We start from the raw sequence: 26,027 nt of genomic DNA, 5'->3' as shown, positions 1-26,027 counted from the left end.
GATACAGACTAACACGGCTGCTACTCTGAAACCTTTGTATTGTCTGCAATTTTTGCCTCCTCACTGTTTACCACTTTTTCTAGATCACTTGTGAATATTTTAACAGCACAGGTCCCAGTACAGATCCTGGGGGACCCCACTATTTACCTCTCTGCATTATGAAAACTGACCATTTATTCCTACTCTTTGTTTTCTATCTTTTAACTAGTTACTATTTAATGAGAAGACCTTCCCTCTTATCCTGTGACTCTTTACTTTGCTTAAGAGTCTTTGGTCCTAGACCTTGTCAAAGGCTTTCTGTAAGTCCAGGTACACTATCTCAACTGGATCACATTGTCCACATGCTTGTTGACTTCCTCAAAGAATTCAAATAGATTGGTGAAGCATACTTTCCCTTTACAAAAGCTGTGTTGACACTTCCCCAATTTATCATCTTTATCTTTGTATCTGATAATTTTGTTCTCTACTGTAGTTTCAGCTAGTTTGCCTGGGGTAATGAAGTTAGGCTTACTGGCCTGTAATTACCAGAATGGTCTCTGGAGCCTTTTTTAAAAATCAGCATTACATTAGAAACTTCCAGTCATCTGGTACAGAGGCTGATTTAAGTGATAGGTTATATACCACAGTTAGAAGTCCTGCAATTTCATATTTGAATTCCTTCAGAATTCTTGGGTGAATATCATCTGGTTGTGGTGACTTATTACTGTTTAATTTATCAGTTTGTTCCAAAACCTCCTTTACTGACACCTCAATCTGGGTCAGTTCCTCAGATCTTCAGCTAAAAAGAATGGATTCAATGTGGAGATCTTCCCCATATCCTTTGCAATGAAGAGTGATAAGACACAATAAAATACAGAATATGTTAAAAATAGGTGCAATAAAACCTTAGCTATACAGATGAAAACAAGAATGTAAGTGGTCCTAAATTCAAATCTTAGTAGTTTCTTTATCATCTGTTGTTGATCTTACTATGGGTGGGACCTCCTTTTCTGAGGCAGAGATTGGGCAGAGATATTTCTCCCACTTTTGGAGGGTTATGGGGAAATTGGGCAGATATTTCTTTCCCCCCAGAAGCAGGATTAGAGGGACTGTTGCAGAGGACCAGGTAGCCCCTAACAGCCATTTACTATGGGCTTGTCTATAGAGTGATACTAAGGACAATTAATCCAGATTAATCCAAACTAATGGTGTGAGTTTAAGTAGATTAATTAAACTATAATAAATCCCAGTGTGGACACTCTTATTCAGAATTAGAATAGCCTTAAAATTTGGTTTCTCTTATTTCACTTTGGAAGTGAATTAAGCGGAACTGAATTAAGGTCACTTTAATTCTGAGTAAAGAGTATCCATGCACAATTTAATGTGGTTTAACTAATCCACTTTAAATTCACACCTTCATTTAATTCAGATTAATTTTCCTGTGTATTCCTGTATAAACAAGCCCTATGGTTGTTGCTAAGGCTGACTAGGATTAGACTAAATGAAAGAGAATATGGACTTTTCTTAAATTCAGACTAATGGCAGACTTTAGTAGGAAAACCAAAGGATTCCTCCTATTGTTATAAAACGTGCAATATAATAAAGACTGTGAATTCCCTAAAAACATTTTTATATGATAGTTTATACAAACCGAGGGTGTCTTGTGAATGAATAATAGATTGCACAGATATAATCATGATTGTCGCTTGAACTGTTTAATTTATTATAGCTTCTAAAAGGCACTTGTCTGCAGCATATTCAGCTCCAAATACAGTATTAGAACATACTGCTGCAAAGTCTCTGTTTTATGTAACTTACTCAGATGGTCTCAAACCTTATGACTTTAATAGTTTTTGAGGGCAAAAGAGAGAGAATCACCTCACATAGACATTTTGCATGGAGATCCTAATTTTCATACCTGATGAGTTGGATTGCCAAAGATATGCCCATGTTTTTAGTATACTAAAATCCATTAAAATTTGTTGAGAAATATATTTGATTAGACAACTAAGAATATCTGAAGTGGAGCTGGCAGAACAGTTAGCTCCGACCAGCTTAAACCAATTTTCTGTTTTTGGATGTACAATTTCTTAGTTGTCCTACAAAGATGTATGCATGGACAGTCTTATGCACTGTGCGTAGTCTTGTTGAACTCAATAAAATTGCTCACAACGTGTGAAGTTAAACACTTGCATAATACTTTGCAGGATTGGGGCCTATGTTTTTTTCCACTTATTTTCTTCTTCATTAACGTATTGAACACCCCCTTTCTATATGTAAAATGGGTATACTGAATTAGCATGAGACATACATGTAGATAGCTCTGTGCTTCCCTAGGGTTGGTAGAGGCATTAAACGTTCCTAAAGCAGAACCCAGTTTGTAATTATTTCTGTTGTCTTTTTCTGCTTTTATTTTTTCCCATATTTGCATATCTTTTCTTTAGTGATCTTGGAGGGAACATTGATAGTGTGTATAAAAGAACCAGTCAAATACTAGCCTGTGGCCTTCTTCTATTTCAACATGGTTTTGACTGACTGTATACTGGAGCTTGTATTACAAACATTCACACAGGGATTTCTCTTTTTGACTATAAGAACTAAATAAGTCTTAATGCTTTCTGAACATCAGAGTCAGCATTCAACAACCATGAGGTGTTTGCTTAACAGTGTGTAGTTCACAGGAACTGATTGGTTTCACAGTGTAGGGTGGAATCATTGCCATAACCTAGTCTCTGCTGATGCATCTTATATAGCCATTTCTGCTACCTGAAGAACTCCTGCTTCCACATTTTCTGATGTTGGTACCACTACGTGCTCTGAATTAGCACATGATTTCCAGCTGATGAAAATCACTCTTGGTGTCTCAAAGATGAAACTACTAGGGTTGAGAGTCACTAAATACTATTATCCTGTGACTCTGGAGCCTAAAAGAGTGATCCTAAATGCAACCATGGTTTTGAGAAAAATCCCACATTCTGTCACTGCCAATGGAAACTATAACTGAGAAACTCCAAGATAAATAGCGAATGACATTCTCCTTGTATAGTCCACAATACATTTGCTCAAGAAAAGAAATAGTTTAAAGAACATGACATGCAGTTCCTGATGTAGAGAAAATCCCTTGTATGTCTAATACATTGGAAAACATTGTTCGAGAACAACTCATCCTGCTGTAAAATTTGCCTCTATAATATTATCAAGGTCATTATCAGCTTAGGATCTGCCTCATATGTATTGAACATAATGTCTGAGGTCAGCTTTCACTTGCAAATGCAAATATGTGGAATATTTGCTCTGATTTTGTTTAAGAATCAATGTAAGTTACTTTGTTTCACATCCACTCTTTCTTACTCTTCTCACTCATCCTGGAGTAGTCTTCTCCTTAGTTGTTCAATAAACATATACTTTTCGTACAGCTAAAATTAGGGAATAACAATTTTATGTAAACTAGGCAGTGGAGTCACCCTGTTCCCCCTTTTACATCTAAATGTTGTGCAAACAACCCTTATGTATATTATACTTGTGGACTGGCTCTCTTACAACCCTTTCTAAATTATACAGAATTAGGATGATCTGAGTGTCAGATGACCGGTTTTGTTGTTGATGTTCAGGATATTTTTCCTGTTTGTTTGTTTGTTTGTTTGTTTGTTTGTTTGTTTATTTTTTTAAACTAAATCCAGTATATATAAGACATATATCATAAGTTGGTGATCTAGGCTATCCCATAATAAGGACAATGTGTTGTTGCATTGCTGCTAGAGTAGTATGGGCGTGAGATTGTGACTCAGGAACTCTCCCCACAGCTTAGTGGAGGGAATGTACTGTGACAGCATATGCTGCTTGACACAGCAGCGTAATTACACTATCAGGCACATTGAGGGGGTGAAGCTCCTTCCTGCCCACTTGAATGAGCTGGGGACATAGTGGACCCTGCTTCTCCTGCACTCTGGAAGCAGTGGTATAGTACACAATGCACCATAAGGGCATACATAGGGGTGCTTAATGCCCCCTCTAATCAGTTGTGCAGGGTCGGCCATGAGCTGGTCCAGATTACTGTATATACTCGTTCATAAACCGAATATTTTTGGTAAAAAAGTGATGCATCAAAGGTGGGGGGGTCGGCTTATAAACAGGTCTACACCAAAATTTAATGATTTTAAACTCTATGGAATCATTGAATTGAATATCTAATACATTGTCATTTTGTTTACTTGGAGCATCTGCAGGCATGGAGCCCCTCAGTTCCCTGTGGCCGCGGTTTGCCATTCCCAGCCAATGGCTCCCATTGGCTGGGAACAGCGAACCACGGCCACAGGGAGCTGAGGGGCTCCATGCCTGCAGATGCTCCAAGTAAACAAAATGTCCCGACCCGCCAGTGGCTTACCCTGATGGGCCAGGAGCCAAAGTTTGCCAACCCCTGAAATATAGGGTCGGCTTATGAAAGGGTCATACAGGTTTTTGCTATTTTTACCTAACCATCTTGCGGGGGTCGGCTTATAAATGAATGGGCTAATGAACGAGTATATACATGGTATATTATCAGTTTAAATGGATAGGGCTGTGTGTGTGTTGTCCATTAAATAATCCTGATAATCTGAACCTGTCCCCCACCCCATCCATGGACCTGAATGCTGCCTTGTTCTCAGCACGTTTGGAGATTTTAGATCAGGGGTCAGCAACCTTTCGGAAGTGGTGTGCCAAGTCTTCATTTATTCACTGTTACTTAAGGTTTCGCATGCCAGTAATACATTTTACATTTACAGGGGCTGGCGGATGGAATCCCAGACCGGCAGCGGGCTCAGCGGGCCAGTGGCAGGAAGCGGTCGGTCTGGGGTTCCGTCCACCAGCCCCTGCCAGCCAGGGTCCTGGTCGCAGGCCCCGCTCAGCCCGCTGCTGGTCTGGGGTTCTGTCCACCCAGGCCAGCAGTGGGCTGAGTGGGGCCGGTGGCCGGGACCTCGGATGGCAGGGGGCTGGCGGACGGAACCCCAGGCCGGCAGCAGGGTGCCACTGAAAATCAGCTTGCGTACCGCAGGTTGCTGACCCCTGTTTTAGATAAATGGGACTCCGATTCAAACTGTTGTTGTTTTGCTTTGTAAAACAAAATCCCTTATTAGTGTGGCCCATGTTTGGATAGTTTGGTTACAAATAGAATACTGTGGAACATTGCTACATTTTCCCCACACTTGAGATATGAATGTTAGACATTAGGTATCTCCTCTGATTACCAACCTGCCATAATTACTCATTGTTTTTGAAAGCGGTTCAACCAATTTTTACCCTGTCTCCATATTTGTTCTCTTTTTTCTAGAATATCATTCAAGATTTAGGATGCTATGGGGACTTGGGTCACCAATGATTGGCTTTTAAATACTGACAACAAATATCCTTCAGAGATTCAGAGTTTTAAGGCCAGAAGGGACTACTACGTCATCTAGTCTGACTTCCTGTATATCACAGGTCACCAAGACCATCCAATACCCACTCACTGCATCCAGCAACCAAAATTTGACCAAAGTATTTTAGCCTATAGGAAATCCGATTATGTGCCACAGGCAGAGAATAGGAAAATCCAAGGTGCACCAGTGCCTGAGGCTCCCACAGTGACAGAGAAATGATTTAGTGAGATATACCCAGATAATCCTGGCAAATGATCCACGACCCGCATGTTGTAGAGTTTTCACCTTCCTTTCCAAGATCACTGCCAATTTGATCTCGGGGGAAATTCCTTTTTGACCCACATGTGGTGATCAGTTAGACCCTGAGCATGAGATCAAAAACCATCCAGCCACATACCTGAGAGAGAGATTGTACTTGACCTTCCCCTTGCAAAGTCCCTTCTCCAGCCATGGCCATCCTTGATGCTTCAGAGGAAGGAGTTCCACCCCTCACAGGAATATGTTGGGGAAGGGGAAAAAACCTCTTCATGATTCATGCAGGAGATATTGATATTTTGGCAGCTTTTGCAGCAATCCTTCAGTCCTGCTTGACTGCATAACACTGTTGGACTAAAAGTAATGCATTTTTAGAAGTACTTTTCCTTTATTCTTTGTCTTTTGTATTTCAATTAATTTGGACTGTAGAATATTGACTACATACTGACTTTTGATTCTAGTCTGTTTCTGGGTAGTTTCTAGTTTTCATGTTGTAGTACAGTGCTGCAGAGTTTGAGAAATGTTTAAGTCCCGAACTACAGTAGAACCTCAAAGATACGAACACCAGAGTTACGGACTGACCGGTCAACTGGACACCATGGGGAACCGGAAGTAAGCTATCAGGCAGCATCAGAGACGAAAACAAACACCAGCAAGTACTGTGTCTGTATTGCATCTTAAAGGTAGGCACATCTGGACGGCCTGTCCTCACCCCCTACTCGCCATGGCTCAGGGCAGTCGCAGGTAGGAGGTGATGAATGTCGTGTGTCGTCCCCCCCCCCCGCTGGGAGGGGGACAAGCTTGTAACCTCAGATCCCGGGAAAGAAACTTCCCAGCTGCTACTGAGACCTGGCCTGGAGTGTAAGCTGCTGGAGCTGGAGCCCAATCTCCTGCCTGCATGCTGCGCTCTGGAGGAGCAGCTCAGTTTTAAAGGGTCACAGCCTGCACCATGCGCCCACTGACACTGCGGTGTCCCAGGGTACCTCACTCATCATCCTTGCAGTCGGGGCTAGAAGCAGCTGCCTATCCTCACCCCCACTCACTGGGCAGCCTCTGCAGAGCTGAGAGCTCCCGCTCCGAGCACTCCGCCCTGAGAAGCATCCCATAATGGCTTCTTCAGAGTTAGTTACAAACAACCTCCATTCTCGAGGTGTCCATAACTCTGAGGTTCTACTGTACTTAACATTGCTCTTTTTAAAGACTGCATTGAAATCCCAGTCTGTCATGTTCCTGTGGTTTAAGGCTTACGTGAGTGATATTACCATGCCAATTTTTATAAATGGGAATGTGTTTAGATCATAAAATCCAATCATAACTGGAGTTCCAGGTGGTTCATCTTTAGGACCTATCTTGTTTTCAATTTGTTTAGCTCCATTGGCTATTATTTCCAAATATGGGTTGAAGTGTCACAATTATGCTAATGATAGCGGTTTTGTTGCTCTGTTAATAAAGAAGTGCTGTGGGTATTCCATTGTTTAAATGCTGTTTGAATATCTGGGAATGGATGTCCGTACACTTCTTGTGTTTGTACTTCAGCAAATCTTAGGTGCTAACTATTGAGCTTCAGGCTATTAAGTGTGCCAAATTTTTACTTTGATACTGCGTCCAGAAATTATTTCACTAAAACACGTGACTCATTACCTTGGGGTTTTTAAGGTTTCTGCATAATTGTTCAATGGTGGCCTATGTGTTTAGGGCTGCATTTTGCTATTTGAGAAAGTTGTTGCCAGGGGAGTTTACTGCTGCAGTTACGAGCCATATTATTTTCAAAACTAGGTTTATTGTAGTTCTGTCATGATAGGCTATATTAAAACTTAGTTTGATTGGTCACTATAACTTAAAATGTTGCAGGTACTGTAGAAGTTTAACTGGATAAAAAAAATCTTATTACTGCTATGTTAGAATCTAGCCAATTCACACTAATGACTGGGAGACAGATAACAAATGACTGAATTTTGCCAGCTAACAAAGAATAATAAAAAGCAAATCCATTACAAAATGTATGGTATTCATTTATTTAAAAGATATAATTTAGTTCAATTATTGATAATACTTCAGTGTATTCTAGTAAATACACCACTGTCCTCCCATCTCTCTCAACTTCACCTTCTTCCCACCAAAACTCTATTTTGTACCTTTTTCCTCCCAACTCACTTGTTACGATATATAAACTTAACCCTAGAACTGATGAATGCATTGATCTCCTTGGGGCTCCACCAGTGGCCATCATTGGGGCCTACCCTGCATCCCCTAAATGTTAACAAACTCAAGAGGGAATCAAAGGGGAAGATATATATCAAAGGTGAGGAAGCCCTCATCGAGACTGGTCTACCCCCCAAGCTTCTTTAATATTAAACTACTGAGAATGGTAAAGTCCAAAGGTGATGGAGACAGGAACTGTGTTTTTTTTTTTTTTGGTCCAGGGACCTCAGTTTTACTGAACATTTAGCTATCTTCTAAAAGCTCTATTGTCTACCCCTTAATATTGACTGTTTTCATTAATACATTTTAGCTCTAGAACTCACTTAGCCAGTAAATAATAAATCTTGTTCATCATGAGTGAATTTTTAAGGCTTTTGAATAAACTTTTCATGTTGATCTCGCTTTTGTTTTTTCTACTGATTTTTTTTTTAGGATTGAGTATTTTACATTATGGTGACCCATGATGCCAATAGTCCTGAATTCTGTAAAGCACGTAAGCATATGCTTGAATTTAAGCACATGAGTAGTCCCCACCGATGGCAGTGTTTCTTAGATCAGTCAGACTACTCGTGCTTAAAGGTAAGTATGTGCTTAAGTGCTGGATTATAGCCTATACTGATAACATTTGATTTATATAGACCTTACTTTTCTCAAAATACGACTTTTCAATCATTTATCTTTAGCAGTCTTATACTGAAATATGTAAATCTCAACATTTCAATTGCACCACATTGCAGGGTGGTTGTTTTTTTGCAAACTTACTAAAGTATGTACGTGTGTGCGTGTATAGAATTATCTCAAAACTGTATTGTATTAAAATCCAGTACCAATGGGATGCCAAGGTGCTGTGAAGTGTTTGTAGAACACAGTGTAAATCATCTAGCTCATAAAATATCACTCAATGTCTTGAAGGGGAACCTTATACTAGGAGTAATCCAGACAAGTCAATAGAACCACTTACAAAGTTGAAGAAGTCTCAGTGTGAGTAAAACTACCACACTCTAGCCCTTATGGAAGCATTTTAGTTGGAATATGTGATACCTTATTTAATTTACCTGTTTTCTGTTTACAATCATATTAAAAAACATTCTAACTACATCAGGAGGGTAGCTAGTACAGTGCTTTTGCTTTTAATAATACTCAGAACTTACTGTATATAACACTTTACAAACATTACCATATAAGTATTTTTGTCTCCCTAAACCTGGAATCCCAATCTGCCATGCAATCACCATCTCTTTTTTTCAAATTCCTCTTTAAAACATACTTCTTGATGATGATAACTATTAGTAGAGAAACAACTACAATAAAACCATGGAAGGAGTAAGACGTATGACTTGCTTTGCTGCTTCGTCACACTGATTTTTTTTTTGTTGCCTCCCTACAATCAGCTTTGCAAGATGTCTACCTAGATTGTAAACTCTTCAAGATAGGGAATTGTCATTTTGTGTGTCCATAAAGCACTGCCCATATTAATGCTGTACAAATAATAACAAAAATGAGATCCTAATTTCACTGAAGAGAGGCAGAGAGGGGTTTTGATTTGCTTGAGGCCATAGAGGGATTTGAAGTCAGATCCAGGATTAGAACTCCTGTTCCTGGCTCCAAAGCCAGTATTTAGACCATAAGACACTCCTATTCTCCCCTATTTTATGTTGCTTTCTGATGATACTTTTTAAAGTCCATTCATAAAACCCAGTACTGCAGATTCTTGATACATGTACATGCAGTCACTAGAAACCCCAAACTGTAGGCTGTTGTGTGATGCAAGTTAGACTAATTTTTGTGTGGATGAAAGTTAGATCCTCATGCTTGAAAATCTAGTTTAAGGATTCTAAAGTAGGCTATTATTTTTTAATGTTATTGAAAACTGTTCACCAATTAGACAATATCTGTTCTAAAACTTTCTGTGAATTATCAGATGAACACAAAATCATATTTCCCTTTTTGAGACAGATATCACTGCTGTCTTTATAGGTAAAGGTGTGTTTCACATGTACATGTAGATTACTCTTTAATACTTCTTGAATCTGCTTTCAATGTACTGAGATTTTTCAACGTAGTGGTTACAAAAATTTTGCTAATGCGCAGTTTCATACTGCGAGTTATATGCGTAATATTGTGTCCAGTGGGATTCTGTATTGCAAAATTTGCATAGTTATAGTTCTAGTGACATCGTATCTCACATGAAGAACCTAGGGACCTGATACAATATCAGTAAAACTGTCTCCTAGGTATGATTCAAACAGTTTTATTAGCAACATATGGGGTATGAAGGAGCCACAGAGAGTAGTTTTGAGTGTAAGGGTGCTGGACTGTCTTTTTCAGCATGTAATTATATCAGTTCTCTTCTATGGCATTATTTGTAGCTGCTCTGGGATTGCTGAAAAATAACTACTAATATGGTGACACAAAGGATCAGAATAAATTATAATTGTTGACTTTGCAAGAAATTCGTTGGCAAAAAGGCTTACTTTCCCAAGCTCAGTTTGTCAGTTCTGCTTTTAGCTTTGTATCTAAGCCATATACACAAAATAATGTTTTCATGAAAGTCTTAGGTTTTACTGGCATTCTGACTCTCTTGCATAATAGATATTCAAAAAGTAAGTCAGAGATTTCAATTGGCAATATGGTTATTTTTCTTTTTTTATCTCTGCTCTTTGCTAGCCATTTAAGGCTAGGAACATGCTATTTGTGTAATTGGTAACTAGTTATCGAATGTTTTTATTGCTGGAATAGAAACGCATTTCTCGGTATCAAAAATGAGTTATCTTCAGATAATCAGTTCATCATTTTAAAACAGTTGTTTGGACATTAAATCCTAGCAACAATACAAACTGAGGATTTTATTAGTAGTATTTTTAATAATAATTTATTCTTAAATGTTAATACCTCATGGTGTAGTGAAAAATGGCAGAAGTTAAGGTGTTTAATGTTTTTGCTATCCACTAATTGAAGCACCAGCACAATATATTTGTTTAAGAGGAGTAATATGTTGACTGCTGCCCTAGTAATGTTTTAAAATATTTGTGTATTTAAGCACTGTGGGTCAGATTATGCCTCTATGCAGAAAAACCTGCATAGGGGCTAGGAAATTCCCTGAGATTCTGCTCACAGAATTCCCCCCTCATGGCATTTGGCTTCGTTGCAGAATAATTGGGGGGCCAGCTCACAAACCATCCTGCATCCCCAAGAGATCTGTGGAGGACTGTGACATTCTTCAGGGTACAATCTAGACTGATGGACAGCTGTGTCCCCTCAATTCTCCAACTTGGGGTGCCTTTTACACTGCTTCACTGTGAGAGCAACCACTCCTGATCTGCTCAGACATCGCCTCCAACATGTAAATCACTCCCAGCTGTATGAATGTTGTAGCCAGCCACCCATGAGTTACAGTGTGGGAAACACAAGCAAACTCCCAGTCCCAGACTTCCCCCGAGAAATGTGTCTTGTACTACTCAGCACCTTCCTGGAGAATATAAGCTCATATAAAGTCCGTCATTTCGTTAATAGAAAATGATATGCACAAACCTTGTTATTTCAAATGGAGTTTCCCAAACACTTCGATCCAAACACACACTGGTTTAGATAAAACAATAAAATAAGTTTATTAACTACAGAAATAGAGATTTTAAGTGATTACAAGTAAGGAGGCAGAAAAGTCAGAATAGGTTACAAAGAAATGAAAGTAAAATGCATACTAATAGCTAGTTTAACCAAACTAAGTGACTTCAAAGCAAAAGTTCTCTCACCACATGCTCTAGCACTCTTACTGGCTGGAATCCTTCCAGCCAGGACCTTGCCTCAATTTGTGTTAATTTCCTCATCGTTCAGGTGGTGGTGATGCCGTGAGAAGAGATGAATGGAGAGAGAGATTTTGGGGCCTTTGCTCTCCTTTCTTATAGTTCTCTTTTTTTCTTTGGAAAATAATCTCAGCTGAGGTTCTGGAGATGGAAACCTCCAGCTGTTCATTGTCAAGATGTAAATTTCTTGCTCGCACCCTTTTTCCTGCCAAAGAATGGCTTCTTAACCAGGTGATAGTCCATTTAATTTCATTGACACCTGGCTGAGGCGTCAGTTGGCCTTCTGTCCCTGAGGAACTGGTTTGTGGCTGTTTTCCCATATTTAGAATATGTTTTAGTAACGTCATACAATAGAATCTTCTAACTTTACATACAACGTTGCCACACATATTTTACCACGACAATAATGATCAGCAAATTATGAGATTTTCAAATGATACCTCACCATGCATACTTTGTACAAAATCCATTATAATTTTATAAAAAGGGTGAGCATAGGGATACTAACTGTCACAGTGACATAAGGCTACCCATGCAGAGGCACTGAATCTGAGACACCTGCCTCCTCCTTAGTGGTTATTAGAGAAACACCCTCAATTTCTGCTTTGGGAGCTCATTTTAAGAGTGTCCCCCAGCATTGAGGGATTTCCTCAGCAAAGTCAACACAGTTTTTGGTTGTATTAACTTTCCTCTAGTGTTTCTACTAGATGCCAGGAGCAGGTTGTGCATCCTCCCCACTCAGTACTCCAGTCTCAATCTCAGCTTGCCCATGTGAAGATTCCCAGATGCACAGAGTCATTACATTGCCACTGAGTTAAGTAAATAAAGACACAACATCTGTTTTCTAATTGGAAAATGAACAGATCCCAACTTTTAGTCACATAAATATCATAACCTCTGTATTACCCAGCATATATGGTCCCAAGGCTACCACTCAGTGAAGCTGTGCATCTTCAAAATGTATTTATTTAAAAAATAAACAAAACTTATACTTATTGTGGCCTTACAATAACAAAAAATGTACAGTTTTGATGCAATTGCACTTACATGCTTTGTATTTTTCTACATTTTGTTTTTCTGTTTCTGTTTAAGCAGATTGCAGGATTTTTGTAAATGTTATTTTACTGCCTACCCACAAGACGGAAGCAGGTGAGAAGAGCTTGGGAAAAAGTCAATACATATATGCATTTGCAATACATAACACAGTTGATATTTCATACTTTTAGTCTACCAATCTTGCACATCCCTTTAACTTGTATAACATAAACATTTTATATGTTTGTAAAGTTTTATATAATTATATTTAAAAAACCTATTAAAGACTAAAACTGAATATCAGAGATGAAAAAAATCACAATAGCAGGGAAAATTACCCTGAGAACTTGTACACCACTTTTCACTTCTTAGTTTCTACACATTGCACTGCTTTTTAGCCTCTCTTTTTAAACTTTGAATGATTTTATAATCTGAGTAGCTAATTTACAGAGAGGTTATTGCTTTTGTAGTTCAAGTCGTGGCTTAGTGCGGGCTGGGCGGGGCCGGCGGTCGGGACCCCGGCAGGCAGCAGTGTGCCATTAAAAAACCTGCCCGGCCCAGCCTGCTCTTCTCCGCTCCCCGCCCACTGCTTTCTCCTGCGGGGGCAGGGGGCAGAACCTTGGTCCTGCCGGCTGCTGCTGCAGGACAGCCTCCACCGGCAGCCAAGCTCCCTCCTCCCCTGTCTCTTCCCTCAGCGTGCTGGGTTCCTGCCCCTCCTCTACCTCCCTGCGGCCGAACAGCTGATGGCCCTGGAGAGGGAGGGTGAGAACGGAGCTGGAACTGCAGCCGCAGCGTGCTCGCTGCTCCGGAGAAGAGGCGGGGACAGGGCCTTGGGAAAGGAGGGTGGAATCAGGGCATATCCCCTCCAGCCCCCGCTGTGAGCCACTCAGGGCCGTGGGCTGGGAGCATCCCCACGACTCCAGCCCACACCCCAAGGCCCCTGCCCTGACCCCTGCACCCCCCTCACACATACCCAGCCCCCGGCCCTGACCCCTGCCCTCCCCCACGACCCCAGCCCTGACTCTGGCCTTTTTCTCCCCCACAAAACTTTTTGCATAATCTGTTAGGGGAAAAGTAATAGTGCTGCTTTTTAAAAAGAAATCCCCCTTTTTTGCATCTCCTACCTCCTAGGTTTTGAGGTATGCCCAGCGGATTCTCAGCAAGGAACACCTGATGAATGGAGAGGTCAGCTACGTGAATGCTTCAAAAGAGTCATCCGAAATTAATAAATGTAATTAGAGGAGTGTAACTGTATCCTGGTTTTGATTGCCCCCTGAACACTTATTTGAATTTTTTTTCCAGACAAGCTGAGTCGTCTGCGCACAAAGAATGTAAATTATTTGCATTTGCAGTATCCAGCTTCCCCACACTCCATGCCCTGACTCCTGCACCCCCTCACACGCCCCCAGCCCTCTGCCATGACTCCTGCACCCCCTCCCACGCCCCCAGCTCTCTGCCATGACTCCTGCACCACCCACACATACCCAGCCTCCCCACACCCTGACTCTTGCACCCCCCCCATCCCCACCTCCACCCTGAGCACCAATCGGAAGCTCCTGCACCCCTCCCCCGCCCCTACATTCCCACCTGCACCCCTCACACCAAATGGGAGCTGCCCAGGTAAGCGCTCCAGACCCAAACCTCCTGCCCCAACCCTGAGCCCCCTCCCTCATTCTAGTTCCTGGCCAGACCCTACACCCCAACCCCCAGCCTGCTCCTTCACCCCCAGCCCTGTGCTCAGTGCACTCCCACCCTCAGCTCAATGCAGAGAGAGAGGAAGAGAATGGGCTAAAACCAGGGATAAGGTAGGTACCAACTCTATGTGGGCAGGGCCAGGACCCCAGACCGGCAGCGGGCTGAGCGGGACCGGCAGCTGGGACCCTGACTGCAAGGAGCTGGTGGACAGAACCCCGGTCTGGGGTCCCGGCCGCCGGTCCCGCTCAGCCTGCTGCTGGTCTCGGGTTCTGGCTGCCGGCCCCTTGCCAGTCAGGGTCCCAGCCACAGGACCCACTCAGCCCACTGCCAGCCTAGGTGAATGGAACCCCAGGCTGGCCGCAGACTGAGCGGGCTGGCGGTGTAAGATCAGCATTTTAATTTAATTTTAAATGAAGCTTCTTAAACATTTTTAAAACCTTGTTTACTTTTACATACGACAATAGTTTAGTTATATAATATATAGACTTAGAGAGAGAAGCCTTCTAAAAAACGTTAAAATGTGTTACTGGCACGCAAAACCTTAAATTAAAGTGAATAAATGAAGACTCAGCACGCCACTTATTGCCGACCCTTGGGCTAGATTATGGATGGGATGGAAGACTTGATTGCCTCACTCACTTGCTGTGTATGGAGCCATAGGGTCATTCAGCAGTTATTCTCCAATACCTGTTGCCTTGTGCTCCCTACCCTGTGATGAAGGTATAGTTTGAATGTCATTTCCATGATGTTGTGGGTCTGATTAAATCACCACATTTGTGTGGGTAAGAGGCTCAAAAGGGCCAGCTCCCAGAGATAACCATGAGTGATGAACCCAAGAGATGACTGGTAGACCTAATGGCCCAGGGGTGCTGGAACAATTTGTATAATCGGGATGCCGAGAGCCATTGAACCAAATTGTAAACACTGTATATGATGGAAAACACTTAAAACCAGGGGATGCAGCAGCACCCCTAGTTTCAGCACTTATTTAATGGCCTATAGGAAGGAGGGGAAACCTTAAGTTTTTGAAGACTCAGATGATCTTCATGTATGCCCTCATTCCCCCTTGTTGAGACAGAATCAGAGGACTCACAGGTGGGCTGAATCCTAGGAGGCGGGCTGAATCCTAGCGGCTAGGCTGAATGGGGCTAATCCTGAATATTGGTTATTTGGCATGGAGGCCATTTAACACCATTCTGGATCCAAGTAAATATTTGGTATTTTTTGGTGGGAAGAAATTATCCGTTAAAATTTAATAAAATAGTGGCTTTCTGCTTTAAAATCTGTCCCTATGTCAGTGTTTCTTTCTGCATATCCTAATCAAGATGAAGTGTTCAGATTTTGTGAATTTTATTTGCATATATTTGTAAGTATGTAACCCAAATTTCTTGCGGTGTTTTGATGAAAGCTTAGAAATTATTATCTCCAAAGCAGTGGACATTCTCAGGGAGCTAAAAATACGGGTAATATTTGTACAACAGCTAGGGTTATCTCTTTGACTCCAAGAAAAGCTTACAACTCCACATTTAACAGCTTCTGTGGATCTCACACATAATTTTTACGTATAGCATATTTATAAATGCTATGCAGCTTATTTTGACATACTTTCATTTCATTTTGACATCCTAATTGACCTGCAGCATTTGACTCAGCCCATCAAGACTATATTGACATTGTATATATAAAATCTTGTAAATAAAATAGCTTAAAAGATTTTAGGAATTACATGAAATGGAAAAAGGAATGTTAACGGAGACATTTGTGTAGTACATTATGAAATTATCAAGACCTTAAAAGTCAATATTAGAAGTAGACCAGCACAACTAATATTTGTTATATTAACTTCTTTATAGATTGAATAATTTTCTCCTGATATATTTTAAATCTAATTTTGTGGAATAGTTTAGCCGTTTTAAAACACACCTTCCTCAGAAATGAGACAAAAATAATAATCCTCCAACATTTAATCTTGCATGCTATGTCATGTAAATATACACAATGCACACACATCTTGTGGTTCTAAGAAAAAAATGAGGTTTTTGATAATTTAAAATTTTGCCTTGATGTGATTAATCAAGGACATTATGCCATGCCATAACTAATGTAGGAAAATCTATCTGATCTGATTCTTCTCAGTGACAATGTGTCATAATGTGAGATAGCAAGGCCAAATATGAAAAAAGGAAATTGTTAATACAGTGTTTTTAAAGTGTTTTTAAAAGTCCAGTTTGTGAATGTGCTATTTTCTTTTTCTTTTTTAGGGTTCAGTGTTTCATACTTTTGATAATTAATTACATGCTTAGGAAAATATCCACACAGTGTGGTGTCTGCAGATTTATAGGTAGTATTTTATTTATCATCAACCATGAATAGGTTTAAGATGGTTTTGGCACATAGATGTATCGCAAACTCTGCAGATGATGTAAGCAGTAGTAGAAGCAACTATCTTCAAATAATTTGATAAAACCACGTCGAGCACACTCAAATAATGTAAATAGCCAAGTGGTTAAATTTATTTATTTAGTTCATAATTAATAGTTTAAATAATTCATATACCAACTAAATTTTCACTTCTGGTATCTTGTCGATAAGACGTGAGGTTTACTATGTTTAAAAAAATCCAAATCTTCTAGAATCCTCAAAATATGCATATGCCTTACTGAGTAACTGTATTGTTGTTATTCCCTTGTCCTTGTCTCTCCTTCCTCCCCACTTTTTGATCTGTTTCTTTCCCTCATTTCTTGTGTCCTGTCAAAATTGCAAGTTCTTTGGGGCAAGGGCAAAGTACAAAAACCTTAGGGTGCTTTGGTAGCACAAAATATCCTTAAAACAGGGTCTAAATGGCCAGCTGCAATTTTCACTGACATAGGAGAATCTCTAGGTGGCATAGAGCTGATGGTGATCAGTTCTGTTCCATTCTTTTCACAGGCCCGGCCAAGGGAGGTGCTTGACTTGAGTATATTTTAAAAAAAATTGAAAACAGATCAAATATATTTACAGTATTGATGAAACATAAAATATTACATGCAATACACTTTTTACCATAACTGTTTAACCCTTCTTACAGAGACGAATAATACTGAAAGTCAATGTGATTTAGGCTCCCAAGTCCCTAAATCACTTTTGAAAATTGGTTGTAAGCTCCTAGTCACTTAGGTAACATTTTCAAAAGTGACTATCATATTTAGTTTCATACAGTGCAAGCCACAATTAAATGATTTGCTATGAAATATTACCATGTGGAGCACAATAACTAATATACTAGTGCATGATATCTCTTTGACATGTTGTGCTTTATTGTTGGAGGAATGCATTCCATTAGGCAACTGTGTAACTTCATAATATCTCATACAAAGCACTGATACCTGTCATATGGTAAATAAGTACATAATTATTTGTTGTAGAGGTTCTCTAAAAGACAAGAGAAGTTATGCTTTCCTTTCATGCTGAATTTCTGCCTATCCATGTCTTTACATTTACTGGTTCATGCTTTCCAGCATATCAAATGTTCCGTGGTAAATGCTGACTGAGATTAGTTTCTCAAGTATACAAAGCATAGTGTGTTTTAGCTGATAATCAATAATTCAATAAAATACTGTGCTGATTTTGCATTCAATCCTGAAGTGCAGAGTCACATAACTGCAGATGGTCACCACCCACAGATCATTTTTGTAATGTCCTTTTTCAGATAGGCCCAAGGCAATGAGAGATGGGCAGAATTTTAAAATGTCGACCAATTCATGACCTAAACTTCCATGCCTTTCTGTACTACCCAGACTATTACTGGCATTTCTTTCTAGAATAAGATTTCAAAAATAAAAAAAAAATCTTTTAATCTTGTGTTCCTTTTCTATGTAAGTGAAAGGCAATGTGGATAGTGCAATCAAGAACTCATGGGTTCTAATACTGGCTGTGCCGTTGGCTCACTGTAAGGGCAAGCCACTTCACCTTCCTGTGCCTGGTACTGAATCTTTAAATATCCTATCTGTAATAATACTCACCTGCCTACTTCACAGGAATGTTGTGTAGATTAATTACAGTTTGTATAGTGCTTTGAACATATACAACATCATATAGTATCTGATAAATATTATTATTATGAGTATAATTTCTAAAACTTCAGAATTTGTACATGTGAGTGATCTATATATTTAAACCCCTTTGTGAAAAGGGTACAAAAGTAAATGCTAAGATCATATTTTTAAATTGAATCTATTTTGTTTTTAACATTTGCTTAAAATCTAATGAAAACCTTATGTTATGAAGTAGGAGTCTCTTATTTTTTGAAAAAATTTTTTAAACCTGTTTTTGTTTTTTTGTTTTTTTTTTCTTTTGATATGATACTGAAAGTATAGCTCAAACAGGAAAGTACAGAAGGAAGAACACACAAGTTCTGGTCAGCTGTTTTAGCTTTTAAGTTATAGGTGCTTGTTATCTAACAAATGATTTAAAATATGTTTTCTTTTAAAACTTATGGGAAAAGCATATTTTTCATTTCTTTATGCTGTCTTTGTGCAAGCAGAGTAAGAGAATGGGTTTGAGTGTCAGAAGTAAGGAGTACAAATAGTTTTGAATCATGTGGTTGCAGTCTCAAGAGTACTTTTGAGAGTGAAACTAGAACACATTTTAGCATTTCCATCTGCATACCTGTAATTTGCATCATCTCTAAAAAGAAGGCATTTACCACGCGCTTGTAAGGCGTATATCGAAAGTGCATGCAGCAAATGTCATGCTGCACTTTGGTTTTGGAAGAGGCTGAGGTGTGGGGGAAGATTTGTTTAATTTTTTCAAAGAGGTGTAACACGGGCTTTCCCCATTTCAAAGTAAAGGCAGATGTAAAACAAGTGTTGGTGCTTTATAGACACTTGTGTATGTATATGTATGTTTATATATAGGCTTATACACTATGTTCTTTTTCAGGTTTTTCTGACCATTTTAATTTGAATAGTATCCACTGGAAATTTAACATGATTCTGGTAAACAGTTAATTATTAATTTTAGGTGATTTCCAGTATGTCAGCTGATTAAATCACTGTTTTGACACACCTTTTTAAGAAATACTTTTCATATTTTTGAGGACAAATGAGATGTAGCTATATCAAATATTTTCCTAGGAAAGAGTTGGAGCTATAGAAGTGTTGGCCAGAATTTCTAATTGGAGTAACAGCCCCTCAGAGCCATCAAGCTCATTAGGGCCTGGATAAAGCAAAGCTTTTATGCACATGTAAATTTAAGAATGTGAATTTTCCCATTGATTTCAACAGGACTACTCATGTGCTTACAGTTATACATGTGTTTAAGTGCTTTTCTGGATCAGGGTCTATGCTGGCAATAGAGTGGCATGGGGGATTGCACAAAGGAATGTTATCCAGATCCGGGAGAGGCTAATTTGGCTTTTTTATTTATGTATAGGCAGGTGAAGGTGAAAAGCCTGCAACTTAGAACAGTATATTTAATGTCTCACAAGAGTTGTCCAGAGCTTAATGAACTTGTGAGGATTCCCTAGATTGTTTCCCAGCCACCATCTTCCTGTCAGTGACACCAGACAGCCCACCAGCATCATTTATTTAACCAGCCAGAGAGGTCAAAGAGGTGAAGTAGACTCTCCCGTAAAAACATGCAGTCTCAGCAGAGCTCTTACCCCCTGTTAGCCTGCGGAGTGAGAGACCAGAATCTGCGTATGGTGCTTCTAAAGCACTATAACTGGTTCACTAGGCAATGCTGTTCATCTTGTGATAGGGTGGAGTTTTGCATCTGGAAGGAGGAGGCCTAAAGAGGAAAGGAATTTTGAAATTGTGAATTTAAAGAACCTCCTTTTACAAGACCATTTGAACCATATCTGGGTTGAAAGAAGCTGAAGTCTTCTTAAACTCATGATATGAAAAAGCTGTTTACTGGTGTGAAGGTTATCAACAACATTATTTTGCATTTTTATGGTTTAATTTGTATTTTTGTTTTTAAGGAATGCAGCAGTATTAAACAGAGTTAATGAAAGCTAACTGCATAATTTAAAGTGGCAAGATCCCAGAGCAAATTCTCATTTGTTGGTGTTCGTCTTTTTTTATAGTACACTTATTTATTGGCAACTGGAATATATATATTCTTTGTGAAACTGTCGTAAAAATGAAGCTATCCATTGTAAAACGGACAGTTTTGACAATAAGAACTGCCCTTCAATATTTGAAGCCTGCTGGGCTCCCAATAGAAATTGAAACTGTAAACATTTTATGGAGGCAGATGAATTGCTAGAATCCCAACATAAATTTTAAGAAAAAGAACATCTTTTTGATATAGCTGCATGAGTGTCTCTGTGTTGACTTTCTCTGAAATATGGCACAAAAGAGGAGCCACATATATTTTGGTAACATCAGGATGGAGAACCCTTTAGACTTCCATTACCATTAATGGAGCAGAAGAACACAAACCATATATACTTTGGCCCAAATCTTGCAAACATCTGCAGGCCCAGGGCCTATATTTGTTAAAATAGGAGATTTTTGGTTTAGCTAGGTTTGTCCCCAGCTAACTGTTTAGCAAGCGATTTTTTTCCCCATAAAAATATCCATGATTGTATATTTCTGTTCATTTAATACATTTGGAGGGAAAATTAAATGTCTTTAATTTTCTTTTTAATAGAAAACCAGAAGTGGAAGGGAATGAAGTATTTTTGTGTTCACGCTTTGCATACACCAAAACTGAAACAAAGTAAGGAAGTTCATGTTTTGTTTGTTATTTCAGACTTACTGTTTCAGGTGATCATCCATCTCAAAGCTGTGTTAATGGGATCAAAATGGCTACTTACACTTACTAGCAAAAAAGGGATCACTGAGTCTTGCAGATTTTTTTCTTATGTGGTGTTTAACTTAATTAAATTAGATGTTGTTCATTTAAATTGTATTTTGTAGTCACATTGTACTGAATCATAGAAATCAAAGTAGCTAGATTGTGATTTCTTTCTAGGCATCTCTGCCTTTATAATATTTACATAATATTCCCAAGTTTAAGTATCAACTGCCTACTACATTTACTCACATGTGCAACTGTTGTTAATTGTGCTCAGTCTAGTCCACTGAAACTCAAAAAACATTTTTGGTTCTTTGTAAGGCCTGTACCATTAGGGCCCTACATCTGTGTAAAGAGATCTAGTGTTAATAGAATAAATTTACATTTATGGAAAAATATTCCAAATCTCTGTTTCTGAAATCCCTCTGAATAACTCTGCATTTCAGTTGAACAGTGTACCAGAGAATTTCAGCACAATAAGCAAGAGAACATTCTTTCTAGTCCTGTTGCAAGTTTTATGTTAACAGCACCCAGGAAATACAAAGACTTTATGCGGGGTCAAAGATGCAGCAGACTTAGAACCGACGGCTTGTACTCTATCACATACAAAAAAATTGTACCTTGACTTAGAAAGCTTGGGCCACATCCTGCAATACTTACTTACACATATGAATAATTTTATGTGAGTATTCTTACTGAGTTCAGTGAGACTATTCTTCTCCATAAAGTTACATTAATAAATGTTTGTCGATAGGGGCATTGGTATATATGACATTGTACAATCATAGTCTAATCTTGTAAAACCTTATTCATGTTTGTAGTCCCACTAAAGCCATTCATGCAAGTAGGACCATTGGAATCCTTGCTTGTGTGAATAAGGACTTTTCACTTAAGTAATAGTTTCCATGATTGGTCATAGTCATCCATACTCACTCACATCTCTGTGTTACCATGTTTTCACACTGCAGAATGAATAAAAACAGGTCAGGCTGTATCCTAGGAAGATGGACTGAATTTAAAGCTACATATGTTGTCTGATCCTTCCAATACAAAAGCTATTTGCTGACGAGCTAATGCTGTTTACAGAACATCGCTACTGCTTTTTTATGTTATATTTTTACAATAATATTTGTCAGCTTCTGAAAGTCATTGTTAAAGGGGCACTGGCTGAAAACTACATGGAAAATTGTTTCCTATCTCTAAAGAGTTCTTATTTTAATCAACATTCTTTTGTACCTGTGAATCCAAATGACAAAAACTGTAATCATTCAGTGAGGAAATAGTTAATAATCAAAAAGCTTTGCAAAATAATATCTCGAGAGCTTGTTGGTTTTGCTCAGGAAGTTTGCATTTCTTGAGTTTATGCTACCTCATTATTTCTAATATTGAAACTACAGTTTACCAGTCACACCAACCTTTTAAATCAAGAAATGAGCATAAGGTTTATTAGCTTAAAAATTGAGTCTTTTTATATGGAAAATATCCAGTTAGACTTATTGGGCCACTTCTGCTTTCATTTAAACTGGTGTAAATCTTAGGTAACTTGTATGAAGTCAGTGAAATTAGTCCAGGTTTGTACTAGTGCAATCGAGAGCAGGATTGTTTAGCCATTACCTCAGAAAGTAATTATAACTATAGTCAAAATACATGACTGTTAAATCTTAAGATTTTTTTTAAAAATGTTATTTCTATATCTAATAAATCTGATTCCTAAAATAAATATAAAGAGGAAAATTCATTTTGATAACTGTTAGCAGTTAAAATCTATATTTTAATTTATTAACTTCTCAGAGTATTTGGGTTGATTTTCTGAAAACTAAGAACAGTGAAAATAAAAATATCTTGGTGAGGCAGCAACAAAAGGATTCTGCGAATCAAAGTTAGGGATATTTTAGTTCCTTACACAGATATTGGACACACTGCTTATGATTGTAGCATCTTAAACAGTAATTACATATGATCACAAACTGAATAGGCATGTGCTTGGTAAGTTTTTTGGATAGGAGACCTCGTAGAAAACCCTGGTTGCTACTGGAAGTGGTGGTGATTTGATATATGGCATTCTTCTGTCCTGGATCAGTTCTGAATCAGAGCCTCTGCAGTGCATTAATGGTCATCGCAGCGCTAAAGGTGCTGTCTTCCTGATGAGATATAACCCAAAGTCTTGACTATTTATAGCTACTAAAGCTCCTATGATGCCTTGGGCCCATGAACCTTATTTGTTGGGCATATTCCGATTTGGGTAATTCGTACATGAAATTTCCCTCTGCAGTTTCATAATGATAGGTTAATGATATTCTTCTTCAATTCCCGTCTTAATCTGCTGATGACTGAAGTCAGTGAGACTAAGCATGATGGGACATTTTTGCAGGATTGAGACTATAGTTTATAAAGTGCTTGAGACGGAGGAGATTATGATGAGAGTTTTTAATAAAACTCTTCAGCTTGGAAAAGAGACGACTAAGGGGGGATATGATAGAGGTCTATAAAATCATGACTGGTGTGGAGAAAGTAAATAAGGAAGTGTTATTTACTCCTTATTAAAGAAAAACTAGGGGTCACCAAATAAAGTTAATAGGCAGCAGGTTTAAAACAAACAAAAGGAAGTCATTCTTCACACAATGTACAGTCAACCTGTGGAACTCTTTGCCAGAGGATGTTGTGAAGGCCACATCTATAACAGAGTTAAAAAAAGAACTAGATAAATTTATGGAGGCTAGATCCATCCATAGCTATTAGCCTGGTTGGGCAGGGATGGTGTCCCTACCCTCTGTTTGCCAGAAGCTGGGAATGGGTGTTTTATTAATTTCCTCTTGGGCACCTGGCATTGGCCACTGTTGGAAGACAGGATACTGGGCTAAATGGACCTTAGGTCTGCTGCAGTATGGTCACTCTTATGTTTTGATGGATCTTTCAGGGTCTAAAATGTGAGGGGATGAAAGCTGTTTAAATTGTTATTGGCCCATATTCTCAGCCTAGGTTTAATTGTCTTTGCACTGCTCCAGTAGTGCAAAGGAGACTTAATACTGCCCCAGAGTGACAGTTGTGGGCTTTCCTGTCGCATCCCATGGTGGCCTAAAGCTAACGTAGGAGACAGGCTGAAACCATGCTCAGTGCTCCAGCCAGTGGGCTTGTTCTTCAGTGACCATTTCTGTTGGCATAATTTAGAGCCGCTGTTAGGCGCTTCTAAATCATGCTCGGAATCAGGGCATTAGCAAAATGGCTTACTTTTCTTCCTCCCTCCATCCAGGTTCTGTACTGATCCCAGCTCAGCCAGACTCGGTAACATGGCCCATATTTTGTGTATGTATCAGAGAAGAAACATTTAACATCAGTATAAAACTATTCACTAGACTGAAGTATTTAGTAATTACAAATCATTATTGTATTTAGAGAAATTCGTTTTATGGAAATTGCAAAAACAACCCAATAAAAGAAAACCACACAACCAACCGAAGTCCCCAAGACCCCCCAAATCAGTTTTTTAATAGCATCAGTATAAAAATATATGTATGCAAATTGTGAATTAATATTGTTTTCTAAGCAGACATCAAGCTAATAGCTTGGATAATACTGCAAAATCAAAGATTGAAACTGTTTGCCATAATAAGATATTATTAATTACATATGATTTCTTTGTATCTGCTGTTTAGAAAAAATAAATATTTTCATCAAAAATATTTTAATTATTTCTCTGCAATAAGTATCACCATTACAATTTAATTTGTCTCTTAGATGTAATTTGATACTATTCACTTGTATGCCATATACAGTTTCCCAACTGCTCTTTCCTTTTTAGCAACATCTTTCAGAAGTTACAGTGTATTTCTTTCTGAATATAAAGCAGTTTGGTATACTAGAAATGCTTTAGAGTATATCAGCAAGTTGTTCTAGTGGAAGTCTTTGAGAAGCAATACATTAGGCAAAAAGCAGCAATAGAGATACCTGCAGTGAACACCGTACGTGCCCTTAAGCAAAGTTCAATAATTAGTTGCTCTTATTCCCATGCCCACTGTCCCAAGTGTTGATATTTATGAAAGGCAAAGATCACTGCAATACCATCTCAAGCTCTGCTCTGTTGGAGTTGTTTATGCTCATTCAATTTTTAATATACCTACAAGATGTTTTGATGAGGGCACTTAGCCCAAAGGGGTTTGCATCGCACCTTCAATGATTTAAACACAAAAATAAGGTTGGTTCTTCAGAATATTTTAAGTGCTAACTTCTACTCCAATATTAATAATAAACATTAACAAATTATCGAAAAACAATGTCATATTTCAATCACTGAATGTGATCTTGGTTATTTCATGTTCATAGGATGCTGGTCATTAAAAGTAGTAAAGTACCTAATGTCAAGATAGCCTGCAGCGGTAGAAGTTGCTCACATCTTGTGGGTACTTGATATGCTACTTCAGGGGTCAGCAACCTCTGGCAGCGGCTCGCCAGGGTGCTTACCCTGGCGGGCCAGGCCAGTTTGTTTATCTGCCGCGTCGGCAGGTTCGGCCGATCCCGGCTCCCACTGGCCGCGGTTCGCTGTCCCGGGGCAGTGGGAAGCCGCGGCCAGCACATCCCTTGCCTGCACCGCTTCCTGCAGCCTCCATTAGCCTGGGACGGCGAAACACGACTAGTGGGAGCCGCAATCGGCTGAACCTGCCGACGCGGCAGGTAAACAAACTGGCCCGGCCCGCCAGGGTGCTTACCCTAGCAAGCTGTGTGGCAGAGGTTGCCGACCCCTGTGCTACTTATTTCTTAGATATTCAGATCATATGTTTTTTACTTCAGTTGACAGACGATATCTGACTAGAATAGACCTTTTTCCTGAACATTTCATGTGATGTGACAACCTATTATATGGTGTGCACTTACGGTATGTTTT

The 26,027-nt window shown here is 39.1% G+C and overlaps 1 protein-coding gene across 15 annotated transcripts in view; it reads left to right on the top strand.

The window, feature by feature from the left end:
- Positions 1-26,027, top strand: part of GTDC1 (glycosyltransferase like domain containing 1) — a 264,103-nt gene that overhangs the window by 18,353 nt on the left and 219,723 nt on the right. For 10 of the 15 annotated variants that reach the window (XM_008172326.4, XM_042860887.2, XM_008172325.4 and 7 more), the window contains exon 3: positions 21,002-21,070. The exons of 3 other annotated variants lie outside the window; for them this stretch is intronic. Coding sequence is in view for 1 of the 12 variants with exons in the window: in XM_065561636.1 (XP_065417708.1) it covers positions 13,848-13,855; positions 21,002-21,070 (77 nt within the window). In the remaining 11 variants the exon portion in view is untranslated. Of the gene's footprint in view, positions 1-12,730; positions 12,785-13,801; positions 13,856-13,882; positions 13,902-21,001; positions 21,071-26,027 lie in introns of those variants that run through there. 2 more of the 15 variants (XM_065561636.1, XM_065561635.1) reach the window with 2 other exon arrangements.

Source organism: Chrysemys picta, chromosome 11, assembly GCF_011386835.1.
Source record: "Chrysemys picta bellii isolate R12L10 chromosome 11, ASM1138683v2, whole genome shotgun sequence".
Classification (NCBI taxonomy): Eukaryota; Metazoa; Chordata; order Testudines; family Emydidae; genus Chrysemys; species Chrysemys picta.
Note: the sequence above shows the minus strand (reverse complement) of the source record. Positions and strands in the feature narration are given on the sequence as shown.